Source organism: Myripristis murdjan, chromosome 22 (genome assembly GCF_902150065.1).
Source record: "Myripristis murdjan chromosome 22, fMyrMur1.1, whole genome shotgun sequence".
NCBI classification, from domain to species: Eukaryota; Metazoa; Chordata; class Actinopteri; order Holocentriformes; family Holocentridae; genus Myripristis; species Myripristis murdjan.
This window is the reverse complement of record NC_044001.1, coordinates 3,412,798-3,432,797: the sequence shown is the minus strand read 5'-3', so window position 1 is coordinate 3,432,797 and position 20,000 is coordinate 3,412,798. Positions and strand designations below refer to the sequence as shown.

The 20,000-nt window shown below is 42.8% G+C and overlaps 1 protein-coding gene across 1 annotated transcript in view; it reads right to left on the bottom strand.

The window, feature by feature from the left end:
• syt16 (synaptotagmin XVI) overlaps positions 1-20,000 on the bottom strand; it is a 33,201-nt gene that overhangs the window by 8,742 nt on the left and 4,459 nt on the right. Inside the window, exons 2-3 of the mRNA XM_030044129.1 lie at positions 9,039-9,212; positions 3,721-3,966 (exon numbers count right to left, since the gene is read on the bottom strand). Coding sequence (XP_029899989.1) covers positions 3,721-3,966; positions 9,039-9,212 — 420 coding nt within the window. The remainder of the gene's footprint in view (positions 1-3,720; positions 3,967-9,038; positions 9,213-20,000) is intronic.

Genomic DNA, 20,000 nt, shown 5'->3' with positions numbered 1-20,000 from the left:
AAAAAAAAAAAAAATTGCCTACGATTGCTCCTTTTCCAGCGGAGGCGACTTCATGTTATTTGTCAAACCTCGGCCTTTTCTGAGACACAAACGCTCTCGGTACAAGCTGTACCTCCCACAAATCGATAGCAATTAACTCCAATTCACCGTCATTAAAGAGCCAGTCTGACTGTTACATCAATGTCACCGAGCGGTCGCCATGGCAGCAGGCTGAGGTGAGTCATCAGCGCATGTGTGTGTGTGTGTGTGTGTGTGTGTGTGTGTGTGTTCCCTTGTGCAACTGGAAGTAATGCCACAGCTCGACTCACATGTTGCTTAATGACAGCCAATCCACAGCGGGACAAGTAATTAAACCCGAATCACTTGAGAGGCGAAACTGCACATTTCGAGAGTGTATTAGGCAGCAACACACACACACACACACACACACACACACACACACAGGTGGTGGGTCGGGTGACACTGCACTTCACTGTGACCGGCCTTCACTGCTCTCAGCTCCACGTTCAGGTTACAATGTGCAGCTTTTTATGACAAACGGGACATCGTTCTGCATCAGCAGTTTGCGTCTGAGTGTGTGTTCCCTCTGGACTGGTTGACTGATTTTGAGGTGTGTGTGTGTAACTTCCGGTGGGCGTGGCCAGTACTGCATGGGGCGGGGCTTGGAAGAGCAGGAAGTCACAACGACGACATAATCTCTGAATTTTTGAGTTTGGTTGTGTCCGAAATCACTCACTCATTCACTCCCTACTCACTATATAGGGAATTCAATGTAGTGGACAATATAGTGAACTTGTTGTCGCTGCTTGTCCGCAATGCATGACGGGATATATTGCCTGGTTAGTGACCATCGGATGTCCACTACATTTTGCACTATATAGTGATTAGGGAGTGATTTCGGACACAGCCTTTGTCTCTCATAAATTTATGCCTATATTATACTATACTATACACTAATTTGCATATGAGAATATATGGTGGGATAGATTCTGAGTAGCTAATCCAGCAGTAGTAGTACTGGTAGTATTAGTTAGTCCACTTGTGAAATTGATAATTGATGATCTTTGATCCTGTCAAGCCATATCAGAAACAGGTGGGATGTGATTTGGATTTTTTTTTTTCTAGAAGACCATTTCTAAGTTTCATTTTTTCAGGCCTGTGTGTGTCTGCAGGTATTTATTTATTTATTTATTTTTTAAATTTGCTTTCATTTGCTGGGAAATCATCACCAGCCGAGTGCAGACAGACAGACAGACCGACCGACCGCCGACGGTTTCTTCTCCACCGGCCAGTTTTGGCAGAGTAGCGGCCGTGATCCATCCTCATGTGGTAATCCTGATTATTTTGCCAGCTGCTGCGATTATACTTATGAATCATTATTTTAGTCTTGATGATTTGAGGAACACTGAAACAGATTTGGAAATGATTTGGAAACTAAAATGGTGATACGCAGTTGCACTGGTAAACGTTGGGCGCTGTGTTTTTTTGAGGAGCGTTTGCAGAAATCAAGTTGGCTGGGAAAAGGAGAATGAATCACACACATCTGAGTCCGAGCTCAGCAGCCAAAACTGGGAGAAAAAAAATGAATGGACACAATGCATTTTTTTTGGTATCTAGTTATATTTTTCGCTTAAGCACTATGCAAACAATACTTTGACCCATGAAACACTCACACGGTGAAATTAAAAAGTGTGTGTGAGACCTTGGCCTGCCACTAACCCTAACCCTTCTGATCCGCTCTTAATGCACCGGAAACTATCAGAGTATAAACAAGTGTCCTAATTAATCCAGAGATCCAGAGTGCTGCTATCTGTGGTCCAATCAAGCTGAGCCTCTCTGAGCTGTTTACTGTCTCTAATCTGCGGTAAAAAATGTTATTTTTGGCCTTTTGGCTCGTTTACACCGAGCGGGATTAGCAGAGGATCCCACCGCTTCTCTGATTGGTTTGTGTCGGTGAGGCCGCTTACCTGCACGTCGGCGCATTCGATGTTTGGGTAACATTAAGTAGATTGTGGACCTCTGTGTGTATGTGTGTGTGTGTGTGTGTGTGTGTGAGAGAGAGAGAGAGAGAGAGAGAGGAGCAGCACAGAAGGATCTCTGCATGCGTTCATGTGTTTGTGGCTAAAAGAGCATTCATGCATGTATGCTTACATATGAGCATATACATGCTTCTGTGTGTGTGTGTGTGTGTGTGTGTGTGTGTGTGTGTGTCAGGGGTCACTTGCTGTGCAGGAATGAGCACAGGGACATTTACATGTAACTGTAACTGTCACACTTTCCTACGGCGGCGTGCTCATCTTATCCTGCACAGACTGTCCAGGTGTGGTAAGCCCCGCCCCTCTGGGACTCACCTGTGTGATATTTCCGCTCCACATGCAGAGACAGAAGTAACTAATTACATTTACTCACAGTAATGTAACTGAGTAGCTTTTTGTGCACTTCTAAAAGTCAGTAATTTTACATTTGAAAAAAGATCCATCACAGAGAACAAATGATCAGTGACAGACTGTGGAACCTTTCACAATAAAAGCTCAAAGCTCAGTCAGCAAAGATGAGAAGAGGACCCTGCTTCTATTTTCCAAATTTCACAATAAAAGCTGCACAATGAAAAAACTGCAGCCATTTAGACTCAACTGGCAGAAAATAAGAAAGTTCGGAAAAAAAGACGAGAACCATGTAGACCCAGCCTTCACAATTTGTCAGTTGAGTTTACATGGTCCTCACTTCAGTTAAGCGTAATGTCCCTTTAAAAGCATGCAGTGTGCAGCGTGTTCTCTCCTCCTTTTCTAACTGCATGGAAAAGATCCCAGCTAACACAGTTACTGTTTGGAAAAAGGAGCTCAGTCACTTTTACTGCCAGGACATTTGACATGAGACACTTTGGACTTTTACTGCAGGAGATTTTTACTGCACTACTTCTACTTCTACTGCAGTCACATACCAGCAGAGGAACAGTACTTCTACTTCTACTGCAGTCACATACCAGCAGAGGAACAGTACTTCTACTTCTACTGCAGTCACATACCAGCAGAGGAACAGTACTTCTACTTCTACTGCAGTCAGATATCAAATATCACAGTTATTTTTATAATTTATCACGTGAACGCAGCACCATGGAATTCACAGCACAGGTCTTTGAGCGGGAAAAAAAACCTATGTAACTAAACTAAAACAAACATGAGCAAATTATTTCAAAGTCATATTTGTCCCACATCTGATGCACATACTGTAACTGCTTTAGTTATTCAGTTATTTCCTTGCATGTGGCAAAACAACAACATGGAGTCTTTAAAGAAACTGGGGGCTTGGATAAAAACGATTTTTGATCAATTTTGCATTCTCTTGCAAAACCTTGGCATTCTCCTGAGCTTTGAGTGCGTCGTCTTGTAAGAGTTTTACACCCTGGGGAATATTTAGTGTGTGTGGAAAACATTGTAGTTTAAGCAGAAATTGCAGAAAGTGTTATGTGCAAATGTGAGTTAACTGGCACCGCTAAGTACGAATAAACACTGCCTTCCATTTGAGAAGGGTGGCGGTGAAAGAGTAAATATTAACTTTAAAATATAATGTTTCTTGTTGTTTATTAAATGGTGCACGAGACAATGACCTAAAGGCTGATACATGCAAGAGAATGCAAAAGAATTTATTTTGTTTATCTTCCTTCTTCTTTTTTTTTTTCTTGTTGCAGAAAGACATGGTTTTTAGGTTTGGGCACGACACCTTCGCAGTCGGACGGCTCCGTGCTGCCCTCCTCCTGGTCGGACAGCAGCCGGGTGAACCTGTGGCGGCGGCTGGGCGGCGGCGGCTGGCTCTGCTCGCTCTGCGGCTCGCCGCCGTTCGCTGCGGCCCGGAAACTCTGCGAGCGCGACACCGAGATCTCAAACTGCTTCAGGATCTCATCCTCGCTGTCGGAGGAGGAGGCGTCGTCTTCGTCGTCGTCGTCATCGTCGTTCCCGTAGCTGTTCACTGGAGGGAAAGATCACACACACGCACACATGCACGCATGCACACACACACACACACACACACACACACATGCACACACACAGGGAAACACAGGAGGTGACAAAAAGGAAAGGCTGGGAGGCTGCAGGAACAAAACTGTGAAAGGGCAACAAGTGAGAAGGAAGGAAACGAAAAGGAAAGGAAAGGAAAGGAAAGAAGAGGAGAGAAGAGGAAAGGAAAGAAGAGGAAAGGAAAGGAAAGAAGAGGAAAGGAAAGGAAAGGAAAGGAAAGGAAAGAAAAGGAAAGGTTACGATCTATAAAATCTATGAGGGAAAACCCAGGAAGGAAGGAGGAGCGAAGAGAAAACATGAGAGCAGTTAGTTGTGGAAGCTTCCTGGTTAGGCAGCATGTTTAGGGAGCATGGAGGCACTGCATGCATTCTACCTAGGTCCCTTGATTTGGTGAAATTTGAAGGAAATTATCTAAGAAAATGTAAGTAACTCAGCGGTTCCTTCGCTGCGTAGGATGTCCCATTAAACCCCTCACAGCTGGCTAAGGTTAACGTCACTTAAAGGCAACTGCTGGATAAAAATGAAATGTAAATACTAACCCAACCTGTTCTTGTGTGCTTCCATTTTAATTTGTCATCTGTCAACAGCCTATTGCTTTATGTTAGTAAAGCTCACTTAGGTGTCCCTTACCAAAAAGGAGTATACTCAAGTATACTTATAAGTATACTTTTTATGAACTAAGTATACTTTCTGTGAACTAATACTTAGGTAAGTATACTTTTCAGATTACTTTGAATGTACTATCAGGAATATACTTAACAAAGGTATACTTAGTTTATACTGACGAGTACACAGACAAAGTTTAAGTATACTCCAAATATAACATACTTGATATACTTTGAGGTAGTTGCCATAACACATACACTGTGATTGAACCTGTAGTGTACTCCCTTACCCAAAAGTAGTATACTCAAGTATACTTATAAGTATACTTTTTATGAACTAAGTATACTTTCTGTGAACTAATACTTAGGTAAGTATACTTTTCAGATACCTCTCCACTCAGCTATTTGATTCAAGTAAGGCTATGCCAACTCAGTGGCCTAGTGGTAGAGTGTCCGCCCTGAGATTGGGAGGTTGGGGGTTCAATCCCCAGCCGACTCTAAAAATGCTGCCCATTGTCTCCCTGCTTGGCACTTGGTATTTGGGGGGTTAGATCACGAAATAATTCCCGAGCATGGCACCGCTGCTGCCCACCGCTCCCTCAGGGGATGGGTCAAACATGGAGAACAAATTTTGCATCCTTATGCAATATGAAAAACAGTTAGTAGTAAGGATATTATACTTATATAAGTAAAGTAACCTTGAAGTTTACTCGAGTATGCTCAAAAATGGGCCAAATCAGGATACTTTTAGTATAAGTATACTTTGTAAGTATACTAACTAGTACATATGTAAGTACACTACTAGTACATAAATACAAGTATACTTGGTAAGGAAAGTATACTTGATAAGGTATACTCAAACTCCACAAGTATACTTGGAAAGGTAAACTAGAAGTTTACTTCTTTTTGGTAAGGGGTCCCTTCACTGCCTGTTTTTTTTTTCTACACAGAAAAATGAAATAAAGGTGCTAACTGGAACTGGTTCTTCGGAGTGATGCCGTAGAAGAAACACTTTTGGTTCCACAAAGAACCTTTCAGCAAGAGGTTCTATTAAGAACCCCCGAAGGTGCCTTAAAGAAGCATTAAAAAATGTTCCAGGGCCAGAGCCTTTTTTTTTCTAAATGTTTCTTTAGTAATTTTTCAGAATAAAAGCCTGTTTTAAATCAAATGACTGTGGGCAGGTTGAAACATCTTTTACAGCACAAAAGACAGATGACAAAGCACAAAGCTACAAAACAGAAAATGTGGTTGTCTTGATGCCCTCAGCGGCTCGTCTCGGGGAATCCTTCGCCAGCTGATCAGAGTCGCTGAGTCGACCCCCCACAAGTGCATTGTGGTTATTTTGCACCACAGGGCGAGAGAAATCCAAACTACTGCCCCCCTGAGGTGACCGTGGGCGAGGGAGGCAGACCGAGCCCTACTCTCTCTCTCTCTCTCTCTCTCTCTCATAATTTGACAATAATTGGCCGGCAGCAACTGAGTGAATGTCAGCTACCTGAGCGGTCGCCACGGCAACCAGCTGACGGACATTCAGCCGATTGGTCTGTCACTCACACACACACACACACACGGAGCACGTGCTCGTATCACACACATTCTCATGCCTGCAAACATGTATGTAAGTGCACACACACACACACACACACACACATCAGCAGTCAGGCCTTTCAGTGTTGCTGAGCTCACCAGTGCACTCCTTCTTTTTCAGGATTTTCCAAACCGTTGATCTGTCTGCTCCTAGAGTTCTTGCTCTCTGTCTGGTAGATTTGATTTGATTTTAATGATTTTTTTAATGGCCTCCTTCACCTGCACACAGCTGCCAAAAACAGCCCCTAAATGCAAATGCAGACCCTTGGAATGAACTACAGAGCTTTTATTCATTTATTTTTTCTTAATTTGTCATAGAGTAACGAGGGAAAAAGTCACACCTGGCCATGAAGCTGCTTTTCAGTCAGGTGTCCAGTGACTTTTGAGCCTCTGAAAATAAGCTGACAGTGAATAAAACTGACTGTAACTCCTAAAAGGTTAATGCCATGTTTCTGTTCAACCCCTTCAATTAAAGCTCAGGGTCTTTGGCATGCTGCTGTGTAACACAATGGATAATTTGGGGGGTTTGAGGTAAATGTTATTAAAATGTTATTTGAGCAAACCCTCGTGGCCTGGCCAGGTGAGTTGGTGTTTGTGTCTCAACCCAAACTCAAAAAAACAAACAAAAACAAACAAAAAAACAAAAAAAGCAACAGGTACTGAACGGAGGAAAAGGTCTGATGTCAGCTCAGCTCAGCTCAGCAGTGTGTTTTCAAGATTAAAACTTCCCTCCCTCGCTTTGAGCTTTGCGAGAAATGTTTGGCGTGTGTGCGAGCCCCTACCTGAGCACCTGAGTACCTGAAGACGAGAACGCTCCGGAGGCTTTGGCCGCCTGACGGTTTGGGCGAGCGAGGCGAGGCGCAGCAGGATGTGAGTGTTTGCTCAGGAGGCTGAACTGGAAATACCAGAGCAGGAGCTGCAGCTGCTGCGCGGGACGGGCGTCTGATCTGTGTTTGACAAGCGGGACGGGACGGGACGGGACTCAACGTGACCTTTCCCCCCGGTTTCCGTGGAAACAGATACAGCTTTCAGGGGAAAAGTGACGCCTTGCAGTGACGTGAAGGGAGCGGTGCGTTCGAGTTCTGTCGGTATTTCCTGTGTTTCTCTCTTACTATCATGGAAACTGACACAATAATGAAAACTGGGTGTGGAACAACGGAAATACAAATAAAAAGAAGGTCTTACAAAACAACATGACTAATAACTAAATAACTAAAGTAAAATGAAAGAGGAAATGTCTCTGTCCGAAGTGAAAACATTTTTCACAATGGACTGATGTTTTGTTGAGTTTTTTAAATCTCGATAAATACCGCAGATTACAAAAAAGGCTAAATTGAACACTGAAACTAACAAACTAAATTAAAATGGAACATGTTCAAAAAAAATTAAAATTAACCAAAACTAGCAAACCTGCTTTAACTCAAACTAAACTGCAGCTGAAAGCAGAAAGTCAAAACGAAACAAATAATGATAATAATATCACCATATTTCAAGATGATATAATAAAAAAAAAGGAACAACAATAATAATTACAGTGTTTCCTGTGAAATGATGACAGTGGAGGGTTTGTCTCTTGAAAATATTTAACAATATTTTAATAATATTCTGAGAAAAAAAACGAGATTAAAGTGTTAAATTTAGGAGAAATTTACAAATTTAGAAAAAAAATATCGTAAATGATATTTTTTTGACTTTTGTGACTAATTTGTGACGTTATAATCTAAGAAATTTTAAGTTTTTTTCTGATAAATTTATGATTTTTGTCTTACAAATTTGTGAGTTGTTTTCTCATAAATTTACCTCTTTGATCTTGAAAGTTTTTTCTCCAAATATGCACTGTCATAGATTTTGAATCAGCTGCTCAATTTTTTTTTTTTTTAAACAATTGTGACAATTTATTTCACATCATTTCATGACTTATCTTTCAGTTCTGGCTTCATTCATATAATCAGACAAAAACACCGTCCTCTACTTCTCTGTTTCTCTTTGAATTTCTGAATTTTCTCCCACAAATTTGTGAATTTATAAAATCTCAGAATTTTCAAGTTTGTTTCTCATGAATTTGTGATTGTTTTTGTTTTTTTTCCCGTAAATTCACCGCTTCAATCTCAGAGAATTTCTCTCTCCCTCCCGGCTTTGTGTTTTTATTTCTTCCCCACAGCGGCCCTGATACGCCGTCGTGAATCTGCCCGTGGATTCAAACTCACAACCTCCTAGTTTAACGTTCAGTTGACCTTCAGCGACCTTCAGACGAACTCAGACAGAGAAGAAGAGACACGACGAGCGTCTTGTCGTGTTCGTCTGTCGGAGCTGCAGCGCTCAGGCTTTTAATGGGAGCTCCTACAGAGAGCGATGGCAGACATCACTCCCTCCCTCTCTCTCTCTCTCTCTCTCTCTCGCCCACAGAAACCACTGTGCAAACACACACTCGCCCACGCACACCTCTTTCCTCTCTAGACTCTAACTGAAGTCACACACACACACACACACACACACACTAAAATAATTCACACACCCATCAACCTCTCCTCCTCCTTCCTTCTTCCGTCATTCCACTCCTCCCTCGCTCTTTTTTCTTTCTCTCTTCCTCCTGTCCTCCTCCTTTATTTGCCCAACTTTTTTTCTGATTTGTCAAGTTAAAAAACCCACTGATTCAAAAGGGCTAATTTGCATACTTAACAATAATTAAAATAATACATACGCTGCATTCTTTTCATAGAGTGAGGGTGTAAACGTGTTAAATAAAGTGAACAGACTTAACGAGGTCTGATGACCGTCTGATTGAGTTTTGTGGTTTGAATTTGCGCTGTTGGATTAAGGCGTGACTCACCGAGGCCCTGGCGGACTCCCGGCCGGCCCTTCCTCCTGCGCCCGTGCTGCTCCAGGCAGGGCAGGCCGCCCACGCGCGAGAAACACAGCTTCTTGTTGATGAAGAGGAAGAGGACGGCCAGCGCCACCACGAAGACGCCCACCGCCGACAGGAAGCCGATGGCCTCCGGGGTGACTGGCAGGGAGAGGGAGAGGGGACACACAATGACACACTGATCAGACCACACGAACAGACAGCCTGGACACGTGCGCGCACACACACACACACACACACACACACACACACACACATGCAAGCAAGCGAGCACGGACACAGAGTACGCATGGTAGTGATAAACACAGACAGAACGAGCAAGACTTTAGTATTCAAGTTACACTCAGTGCCTTGCTCAAGAGCACCTGCAAAAGCTTGCAGGCGTAACACTAAACACTAAACAGTCCAGTGGTGCTCAAAGTGCGGTTCAGGGCCCCCCCCAGGGCTCCCAGAGGGTCCTCCAGGGGGTCCCCAGCAAAATGAGGAATAATGTAAAACACGAGGAAATCAACCCAGCATCACTGATCTGAACTTGTTTGTTTGTTTGTTTGTTCATAATTTTCTCTGATTTGCTATCTGCCTTTTCTCCAAGTTTATTCTGAAGGAAATCCAGCGAATTTTCACAAAATTATACACAAGTGAGATTGAGACATTAATCTCATCACTGAGAGATGATTGGACACCAAGAGACAGTTTTGTAATTATCACAAATCCTATGAGGGTCACGTGAGGCGGGGGGTCCGGGGCTGAGACCCGCTGTCCCAGTCTGTTCCCTGGACTGAACCAGTGACCCAGTGCCTTGCTCAGGAGCACAACGGGCAGCACAAACTTTGCCAGTGGCGATGATGATGAACATCTGTCACAATTCATCTGTTTGACTGTCCGACTGAACACAATCTAACACATTTAATGATCATCCTCTCATCCTGTTAACAGTACGGTGGCATGTTAGGGCCACTGTAGGGGAAAAAATTACACGGCCGGGAGAGGGGGCAATATTCTGAGAAAAGAACTAAGAATTTCCAAGATTAAAGTTGTAAATTCATGAGAAAAAATACTCAGATATCCTCTGATTGAAGTGGCAAATTTATGAGAAAATACTTAACAAACTTGTGAGAAAAAAACAGAAAATTCTGAGATTATAAAGTCACACATTTGTGAGAGAAAACTTGGGAAAAAAATTGTTTTTCTTTTAAGTTTTATTGGTCATAAATTTGTGAGTTTTTCCTCAGAAATGTATCACTTTAATCTCAGAGAATATCTCGAACATTTCCACATTTAAGTTTTTTTCTCAGAATATTCTCCCCTTCGTAATTTTTTTCTCTTCTAATACGCCACCTTACAAAACTATCGATACTAATCATTTCTCAGTTCATCTTTCCAGCCAAGTTTTATCAAAATGAAAAAAAAAAAAAAAATCAACCTTTCTTGGCCGGCCTGCCAGCCTCTCTCAAGGCCCCTGTTGGATTAACTGGGATTATTTTGTCTCTGAGCCAGGGCCAAAACCACCATTTCAGCATTGGGGGGGACAGATATGCCTGAACATTGGATTGCTAATATATTCCAGCAATATTTTTTGGGGGGGACATTTTTGGAGTGCCTGAACATTGGGGGGGACTTGTACCTCTCACTGTATATGGGCATTACGGCCCTGCTCTGAGCTCCAGTCTGAAAATGTGGCGAGGCTGCAGACTTTCAGCTACAAGGTGACGCTTCTCTGAATGAACTTTCTCTGACGGCAGCCACAGACAAACCACCAAACTAAAATGCGGACACGTTTCTCTGCAGAATGTGACGATTCAGAGCCGCTTTGAGTGAAGCTGAAGGGCCGAGGGGCTGAAGAGGAGGAACAGGAGGAGTTTATGCAGAAATTTAGGAAACTCAAACCAGGAAATAACAACTTGAGGCTGTAAAGTGGCTGTGATGTCGCTCAGTGCAGCTTTAAACACATATCACGAAAACACGCCTCCATTTGTTTTATTTTCTGCAGCATTTAATTATTCACTCGCAGTTGAGTTGAATATTTTATGGAAATGCAGCGCCTGTTCATTCGCTGACCCTCCTCCGCCGTCAACGACACCCCGACAGACGGCGTGCGCTGATTGGCCGGCGTCCAACTCGCCCGACACGGAGAATTTATGTCGTTATGCGAGAGAGCGAGGCAAATTTCACGTCCTCGGGATCGGCAGAGGATCATAAATAAAAGACGAGGAGTCGAGATCCAGCGTGGCATACTGATTATGAGGCTGAAGCTCGGGATTACGTAACCGTCCTGAAACGCATCACGTGACCGCGCTCGCTCACAGGAACACTTGTGGACGCCGGGAAAAGCAATGCCTCCCTTTTTAGGGCATGTTATGAGGAGCGTTAAAGCGACCGCAGGGAGAAATAACAAGAGAAGGTACAAAGAGAGCAGAGACAGACGGAGAGAGAGAAAAACGAGGGAAGAGACAGAGGAAAGAGAAAGGGGAAAGAAGTGAGAGAGAGAGCAGAGACGAAATTAGAAAGAAATGAGCTGAGACTCAATTAATGGCCAGACAGATAACAGGAAAAAGAAGAATGGGCGAGAGAGAAAAGGAGACAGAAATGAGATAAAAGAGGAGAAAATGGAGAGTTCAAAGAGAGGTGAAAGTGGAAGAAAAGGAAGGGGGGGGTTGAAAAAATGTCGAGAAAGGAGGAGAGGAGGAAAAGGAGAAAGAGAGTGAGGGTCACGTGCATAAAAAAATGAAAAGGTTCAGGAACAAACGGAGTAGAGAGAGAAAGAAAAGCAACACAAGCAAAGACAAACAGGTGAGAAAGCAGAGGAGAGAGAAGGAGAGAAAGAAAATGAGAGAGAAAGAAAAAGAGGAGGGAGGGAGGGAGGGAGGGATGGTGAGAAGTAGAGAAAGTGTCGGAAGCGAGCGGAGGAGAGAGAGGAGAGGGCAGCGGGGTGACTTCAGGCGTACTACTCCAGCGTCCTTGAGGCGGCAGAGCCTCCTTCAACGCCGAGCAACACACACACACACACACACACACACACACACACGCGCACAGCGCACGCCACCGCCGCCGCCTCTCGTTTCCACGGCAACCTGCCGAGCAGAGAGACGAATCAATGAGAGTGAACGGAGACGAGTCCACGCATCCTGCAGAGAGCCGCCGCCACCGAGAGCACGCACCGAGGAAGAGTGTGTGTGTGTGTGTGTGTGTGTAGGCGAGTGTGTGTTTGTGCAGCAGTGTCTACATGGCGTAGTGTGTGTGTGTGTGTGTGTGTGTGTGTGTGTAGGTGTGTGTAGGAGAAAAAAAGCGAGTAATTTATTCTATATATCACCTTTTTCTTTTTTTGGCACCCTGATGCCTTTGTAGGCTCCCAGTCATACCTCGTTAATCTGCACCAAACACATCCACTTACATCACCGAGCAACTGTGTGTGTGTGTGTGTGTGTGTGTGTGTGGTGCCAAAATAACACGCTGAAAAGCCTCTGCAGTGAGGCATCTGGTTCGTGTGGCCGAGACGATGCCTGCTCGTGTCCTCAAACGTCCCGAAACCGCAGGGAAACATCTGTAATATTTTAATCCTGCACACGTTATAATTTGCTTAAGCGTGTGCAAACAAAAGCGGTGAGAACGCGCGCGCACGTGCTCGTGCCCGTGCAGCATCTGTGTCAGCGGCGATAATGAAAAGGCAGACGTGGATGCGTGGGCGCGTGTGCCGAAAAAGCTCGCATTTGTGATTAATTTTTTTTTTTTTTTTTTTTTTACCATGTGGGAGTAGGTGGGTTTGAGCTCGGTGAAGCTGAAATGTCATCGCGGCGCCGTGGAAATGCAGATGAAGTCATTTCATAATGATGTTACACCGATACGCAGCGCCAATATTAGCCTGTTATTAAAGCGTTTGATGAAGAAAATGTGGGCCTGTTTGTTTTATCCGGCTCGGCTGAAACACTCGTTTCACCCGATGAAAGAGTTCAGCTTCATTCTGCTTTCGGTTCATGAAAATTCTCCCTCCAGCTGCAAGAAAACACACCCCGTCTGCAGAATCTGACAGGAAGCTCAATGATCTTTGCACATTAAAGATATATAGATAGATAGATAGATAGATAGATATGAAGAGTTCATTGCAAAAACAGATAAAAGCCATCCTTAAAATCAATACACCTTTTTCACTGATACTGCTTGGAGTACACACACACACATATATACACACACAAACAAAGCATGATTTAGGATAATAAACATTATGCCAGGCTAAAGAAACATATAAAAAATAGAAATAAATATGAAGTAAATTGTAATCAAATTCAAAAAAGTTTGAAAAGATTTAATAAATTCAAATGGAGATATCTGTTTTTGCAAATGAACTCTTCATATAGACTTTATTAATCCACGCAGGGAAATTGCAATGCCATAGCAGCACATAAAACAGCCACACTTAACACAATAAAACAATAAAACCACATTAAAAACACACTAAAAAGTGCGGTAAAATAAATAAATAAATAAATAAAATAAATAAAATACAATGAAGACCACAGAGGTTGGGGCACGATTGAGGCAGTGACTAAATAAAACTGAATAAAACTATCTTTTCAGAGCAGAGGTGAAGAGCTTGACTGCATCGCACAGAATTCCCCCGTTCCCGTCCAACAGCTGCTCACCTCTGAAGGAATCACCTGATTTTGTTGAGTTTTTTTTGGCCAAATTCACTCAAGAGTTTGCTGCCGGTTCAGCTCCTTCTCCGCCGAGAGCCTTAATGAAGCCGAGCACAGCTGCAGGTCCCTGATTATCATGCGGTCGGCGCTCCGTCGGCAGCCGCTGCGCGCTGGATCTGGTTCTGTTCCGGGAACATCTGCTCGTTCCGGACCGGCGGGATCAGTTTGCGCTCGTCTGCGGCGCCGAGGACATTTCGAAAACTTCGAAAACGGTCATTTAACGGTTTTCCGTGGTCATCTGGCCGATTCAGAAGAAAGTAAAAGTTTGCGGTTGGTTGCTACAGTGACAACGCTGGACTGTTGCTTCTTGCTAAAACGAATTCATGAACGTTAATTGTAACCACCACGCTTCAACAATGCACGAAAAAAAGGCCGCTCTCCTCCCATTCAACTTCTGTGGTAAAACAACTTTTTCATAACAACAAAACTGGCACAATAAAGATAATAAACACACCGTGTGACACCAGGCAGAGTAAAAACATAAACTGTTTTACATGACTGTCGATGAACACTGATATTTTTAGGGTCAACATCACTTTGGATGAAAATATTAAGAAACAAACAAACAAAAAAAACAAAACAAACAAAAAAAAAAACACACCTGTACAAGGAAGCGCTCTGCCGGCTGTGTGTCGGGAACGTCGGGCGAAAAACCAATTATTGTTAGCTCATGCAAACTGGTGTTTTTGAGTTATCACATCGCCTGTTTTAGCGAGGTTACTCATGATAAACAGGTTTCTGGTGTGATAGATGGTGTTAGATAGCCTGCACTGTGACTGAGGCGGTGCTCGCTATAAGCCCTGAAGTTCAGAACGGCTGCTTCGTTTCCAGAATCCCCTCCCGACATTTTGCATCTTCAGAGGTAAATGTCCGTGCAGCCGGACAGAAGCACAAAAAGAAGCTAACAAACCGTCTGGTCTGTTACCAGCTGAGGGCCCGGTGCGCTGCTACAGTAAAATCCAGGCATTTTCCAACACCAACATCGGGTTCGCCTCTGCACAAAGCTTCAGGAAACACCGTCCTTTGTGCTTCCTCAAGGTGCAGCTGATGCAGCTTCACAGGCTTTTCTACACGGGGAAGAAGAAAATTCACCGAAAGCTGCAAAAACTGAAACTGAAGGATATCAAACAGCAGCGCAAAATGTTGTCTGTCAGCAAAAACATAACTACCGCTGGTGGAGATGATGAGTCAGCACACACAGACTATTAATCTCTTCTAATTTCTATAATCGACATGTGTGCATGCGTGAACGTTAGCTTGTTAACCGATCAGGTGTTTTTTTAGGGAGCTCGTTAGCCTCTGTTAGCTCGAACACTTGGTTAAGGTTGGGGTTAGGATTGGGATTAGGGTTAAGGTTAGGAAACTTTACCTGGCTAACATTAGCAAACATGCTAAAAACAAACTCCCACCCCCACATTACTCTGTCACGTTACGGCCCTTTTATCTAAACAGTAGTGTCGTCCCCTCCCCGTCCACTGTCACTATCAAATAAAGCACAAATGCCTAAAAATAATCCAAAAAGAAAGGGTTTAATAAACATCGTCCCTGTGTGGCCCTTGAACTGGTTGTGTTTTTTTAATTTGGCCCCTTCAGTGTCTGAGTTTGACGCCGCTGGACTTTAGTTCCCGTCCCGTGATTTGCAAAACGGTTTGTTGTGATGTAAAAATGTGGCCGGTACGCTCCTTTAATGGAGGCCGCCGGCTGAGCGCTGCAGGGCCGACACGAGCTGCTGTGTGGGAACACGAGGAGCTGAGCGACCGCTGGGCCGGCTTTACCTCGGGAAATAAATAAATTAATGAATTAAATAAAAAAACCCACAACACCACCGCCTCTTTCCTCGCCTGCTCCTTGACGACAGTGACAGAGCCTGATCGGCGCCCACGCTTCAGATCTGCACAGTCACCCTGCGCCGGCCTCACTGGGCTCATTTTATTACATATTTCAATGTTAACTGAGGAATGTGAAATGCACAGTACACTCCTGACCCTTCCTGTGGCTCTGGCCAAGGCTTTTCCTTTCCGTTTTCCTTTTTCTGATGACGTTTTGAGGCAGTTTCTCTTTTGTTTGTTTTCTTTAATGATGAAATGACATATTTATTATTGTAATAACCTATATTGTCACTGATGAGCCGTATTTATTATTATTATGCCTATTATTATGTCCTGTATTGTGTCTTGTGCTGATGTTAGGGCATGAAAACTCAATATTTATTATTTATCAGATATCGGTAGAATCACATGGTGATGGTTTGGTGGGTTGGGGATATCGTGACACACAACTCTGCTGTCGAAACTGACAATAGCGAGGCCGTTTTTATTTAAAAATGGATCAAATTAGTCATGAAACATTTTGAGAAAGATTATTGGAAACTTTTAGAGTTTACTTTGGCATCACATCTCCTAACATCACCCTCCAGCTCAGTGGGATGAACGTTAATTTGACTATTTAGTATTTTGTGATTAAAAGATTCCTTATGGATATCACAAGGTGATTTATCGATATCTTATCAATACTGTGATATTAAAGTACACATAGTATGTTTTTAAAGGCTGCATTACAACAAAAAAAATGCAATTTTCTGACCTTATGAGACTGTTTGAGCTGTTTTATTGTTTGTCTCCTGCTTGGTCATCATATCCACATTACTGATGGGTTTTTTTTAGCATTACTATTTATGTCCATTCATTGTTTAGCTGAAATCTCTTATATCTTCTCAGTATCTTATGAAGGCACCAATCAGTCATCTCTGTGATTTGGTCACAACATTGATGTGGAGGTATTTGGTTAAATATGTTGTGATATTTGGTTTTGTCTGTCTCTCTGCGCTCCAAAAGCAAAATTCCAGCGTCCGGCCTCGTTAATGAAGCTGAATCGGAGCGTATAGTTTGGCGGCGTGGGCGTCGAGCGGCGCTCTGACACCGGGGCTGTGATTCAGAGCCACACAACGCAGCGCCGGCGTTGCTGCCGCTCTGAGAGGCGGGTGGGCGGGCGGGCGGGGCGGGGCGGGGCGGCCGTCTGGGAGGCCGGCTCGGACCCCGGCGTGCAGCCGGGGTTCCCCCCTCAGCTGCTCGGCCACACAGAGCTGCAGTGTTGCAGCCTCAGAGCTCCCACTGTCTCACCCAGATGGACAGGAAGCAACCCTGGGTCAGAGTCTGGACTCACACCTGCTCCTCACACACACACACACACACACACACACATGCCTTCGAGTGTCTCCATCCAGTGAGATTTTCTACATCTCAGAGGGAAATCTTGAACTTTCTTCATCTGGTTCCTCTGCAGGAGAAGCTTCTCCATGCAGAAAACCAACTGAGCTGCAACATTAAAATACTATTTTACAGGTTAATTCATCAATAATTTAACTCTATTACTTCTCACGCTCAACTACATTTTACTGACAACACTGGTGATCCAATCAGTGAATCAGGATCTGCTGTTCAGCGGTCAGCATAAAAATGAAAAATAATAAATAATCATAGCACTAACAATGATTATTAGCGCTATTATTATTGTTGCTGGTGGTGTTGTTGTTGCAGTAATAACAATCCTAATAATGATGTTATAATCAAAATCATATTATATTTTCAAAAATTACAAGTAATTTACCACAAAATGACCCAAAAAAAAAACAGAAAAAGAAAAAAATGCAAAGATGATGCAAAGAGGGAATAAACTGCAAGAGAACTAACAACACTTTAACACACACACACACGCACGCACGCACACACACACACACACACACACACACACAGAAATCAGTTAAAGAAAGCTTACTACAGAGGAGTAATCGCCGTGGATCCTCCAGTTGGTTAATCTAACGCTGAGGACAGTGAAACCTCCGAGTGTGTGTTAATATTCGAGGCAAAAGGGGCCAGTCAGTGAATATGTGAGCACACACACACACACACACTCTCTTACACACACAGGCCTGAAACTAATTAGCTGCAGTGTGAGTGACCCGACAGCGAACCGGGAGCGACGGCAGCCGCTGCCTTTGTTGGCGAGCGCCCGCCGAGGGTCTCTGGGTAACGAGGCCCCGTGTTCCTCCTCCCGCTCGCCGCGATCTGACGCTCACATCAAAGTGCCAGCGCTTCAAAGCCGGGGTGGAAAAGTCAGCAGCCGCATAGTAATTAGGGATAAGACTTTAGTATTCACACACACTCACACACACACACACAAACACACACACACTCTCTGGACTCCATCACAGATTAGCGATTGTGAAATTGAATTTGAGTCGGTTTGTTCGGCTTTTCCTTTCCCTCGGTGGTTTGTGGATGAACATCGCCTCCAAAATCCTTTGTATTTCTTTAAGTTCAAGGTGTTAATTCAATAAACTGATGTACTGATGATGTTTAAAGGCTAACTTCTCTTGTTTAACTTCTCTTGTCTTCTGAATCTGATTCCCCGAAAGATGATTTAAAGTTCATCTTCGCTGATGTTGACATTTTCGTCTGTCACTCACCCGAAAATATTAGGATGTTTTCTCCGATTTACAGACGTGCACCTGCACGGAGATGTGGCGAAACATGAAGCTAACTAACTCGCTAAACTAACTCTTGTGTTCATAAACTAACTCTTGTGTTCATAAACTAACTCTTGTGTCATAAACTAACTCTTGTGCAAATTCCCTCTGTGCAATAATCCATATTCAATACCATACTTATGTGCAATAACCTATAGTGCAATAACTCCTGTCCATGTTTGCACTTGTACATATATTTTTTCTTTCTTTTTATTCTATGTATATTTATATTTATATTTATATTTATATTCCTTTCTTTATTTTTCTTGACTATTTGCTCTTTTTACTTTACACTTTGAGTGGGAGTTGTTATTGTAACAAAAAGTAATTTCCCCCTGGGGATCAATAAAGTATTCTGATTCTGATTCTGATTCTGGAAATATGTTCACATTTTAGAGAAGGTAATCAGTGTTTTGCTCTTTAATGATGCCGGTAACACTTTACAATAACAGTACAACAATTAACGTTAGTTAATGCTGTAATGGTTAATTAACTATTAGTTAATGATGATTATGGCATTTACTAATGTTAATAATATCTACAATAACCCTTAAATAACATATAAATTAATACCTTAGCATGAACAGCATTACTACATGATTCTTAGACACATTAGTTAACTGTTACTTAATGTTTACTACGGCATTAACTAACGTTAATTGTTGTACTCTTATTGTAAAGTGTTACCATGATGCCTTAACCAGAATATTATTTTTTTTGACCCATTTCATCGGATCTGCAGATAAAACTGCAACCTGCACATCACAAACTCACAGAGACGATTATTACATAAAACTAAAAATATCCAGATTTCAAAGTTTTTAATTTCGTTTTTAAATCTTTTTGGGGAAATTTGTAATCGAACTCAAGAGGAATCTTAAAGGAACATTTTCATTTCATGGGACAGATTGTAAGTTGAATTATATAAAATCATCATCATCATCATCGTCCACAACCAGTATTTGTTGAAGCCAGGTCCCGTCAAACTGAGGAGTTATTAAAGAGCCCAAAAGGACTCTTATTCTCTTGATCTGATGTATTTCCTGCTGAAACAGGAAGTTTGAGCGGGACGTAGCGCAGAAAAGGCAAAGCTCTGCAGACCTCACAGAAATAATGGGGCATGCTTAAAGGGATAGTTCGCATTTTTGGACATGAAGTTGTATGAAATCCTTCTTGGCAGTGTGGTGCATGAAAAGGGATTTTAAAAATTTTTTTTTTTTTTTTACTTCAGATGTTCCCTCAAAACAATGCACATTCAAAATAGTAATAAATTTCCTTCACAAAACCAACTATGGGGAAAAAAAAAAACAAAAAAACTCAGACTTGACAATCACTCTTTCACTTATGCTCCTTCAAAGTAAAAGCCTGGATGTTGTTGACAGCCAAAGCAGTGCCATCCCTCACAGGAAAACCCAAACTGTGAAGATATTATATGTATGATTTAAAGCTGCACTTTAACGTTACTTCAAATTCAAATTTCTAAACCTGCTTGTTTACTGTCACTCTTTGGTTCTGCGACAGCGACACTTAAAGGTTGACGTCACGCTTCAGTGTTTTATCTTAGTAAAAGTGACGTGATGGACGCTGTAAGCTGCACCACAGACTGAGCTTTAATCAGAAACCTTCAGCAGAAACCTTTTCATTGGCTAAGGGAAAGGTGAGAAGGAGAAAACAAGTGCAGGTAAATGTGGAGCTTTAGAAAAAAAAAGTCTC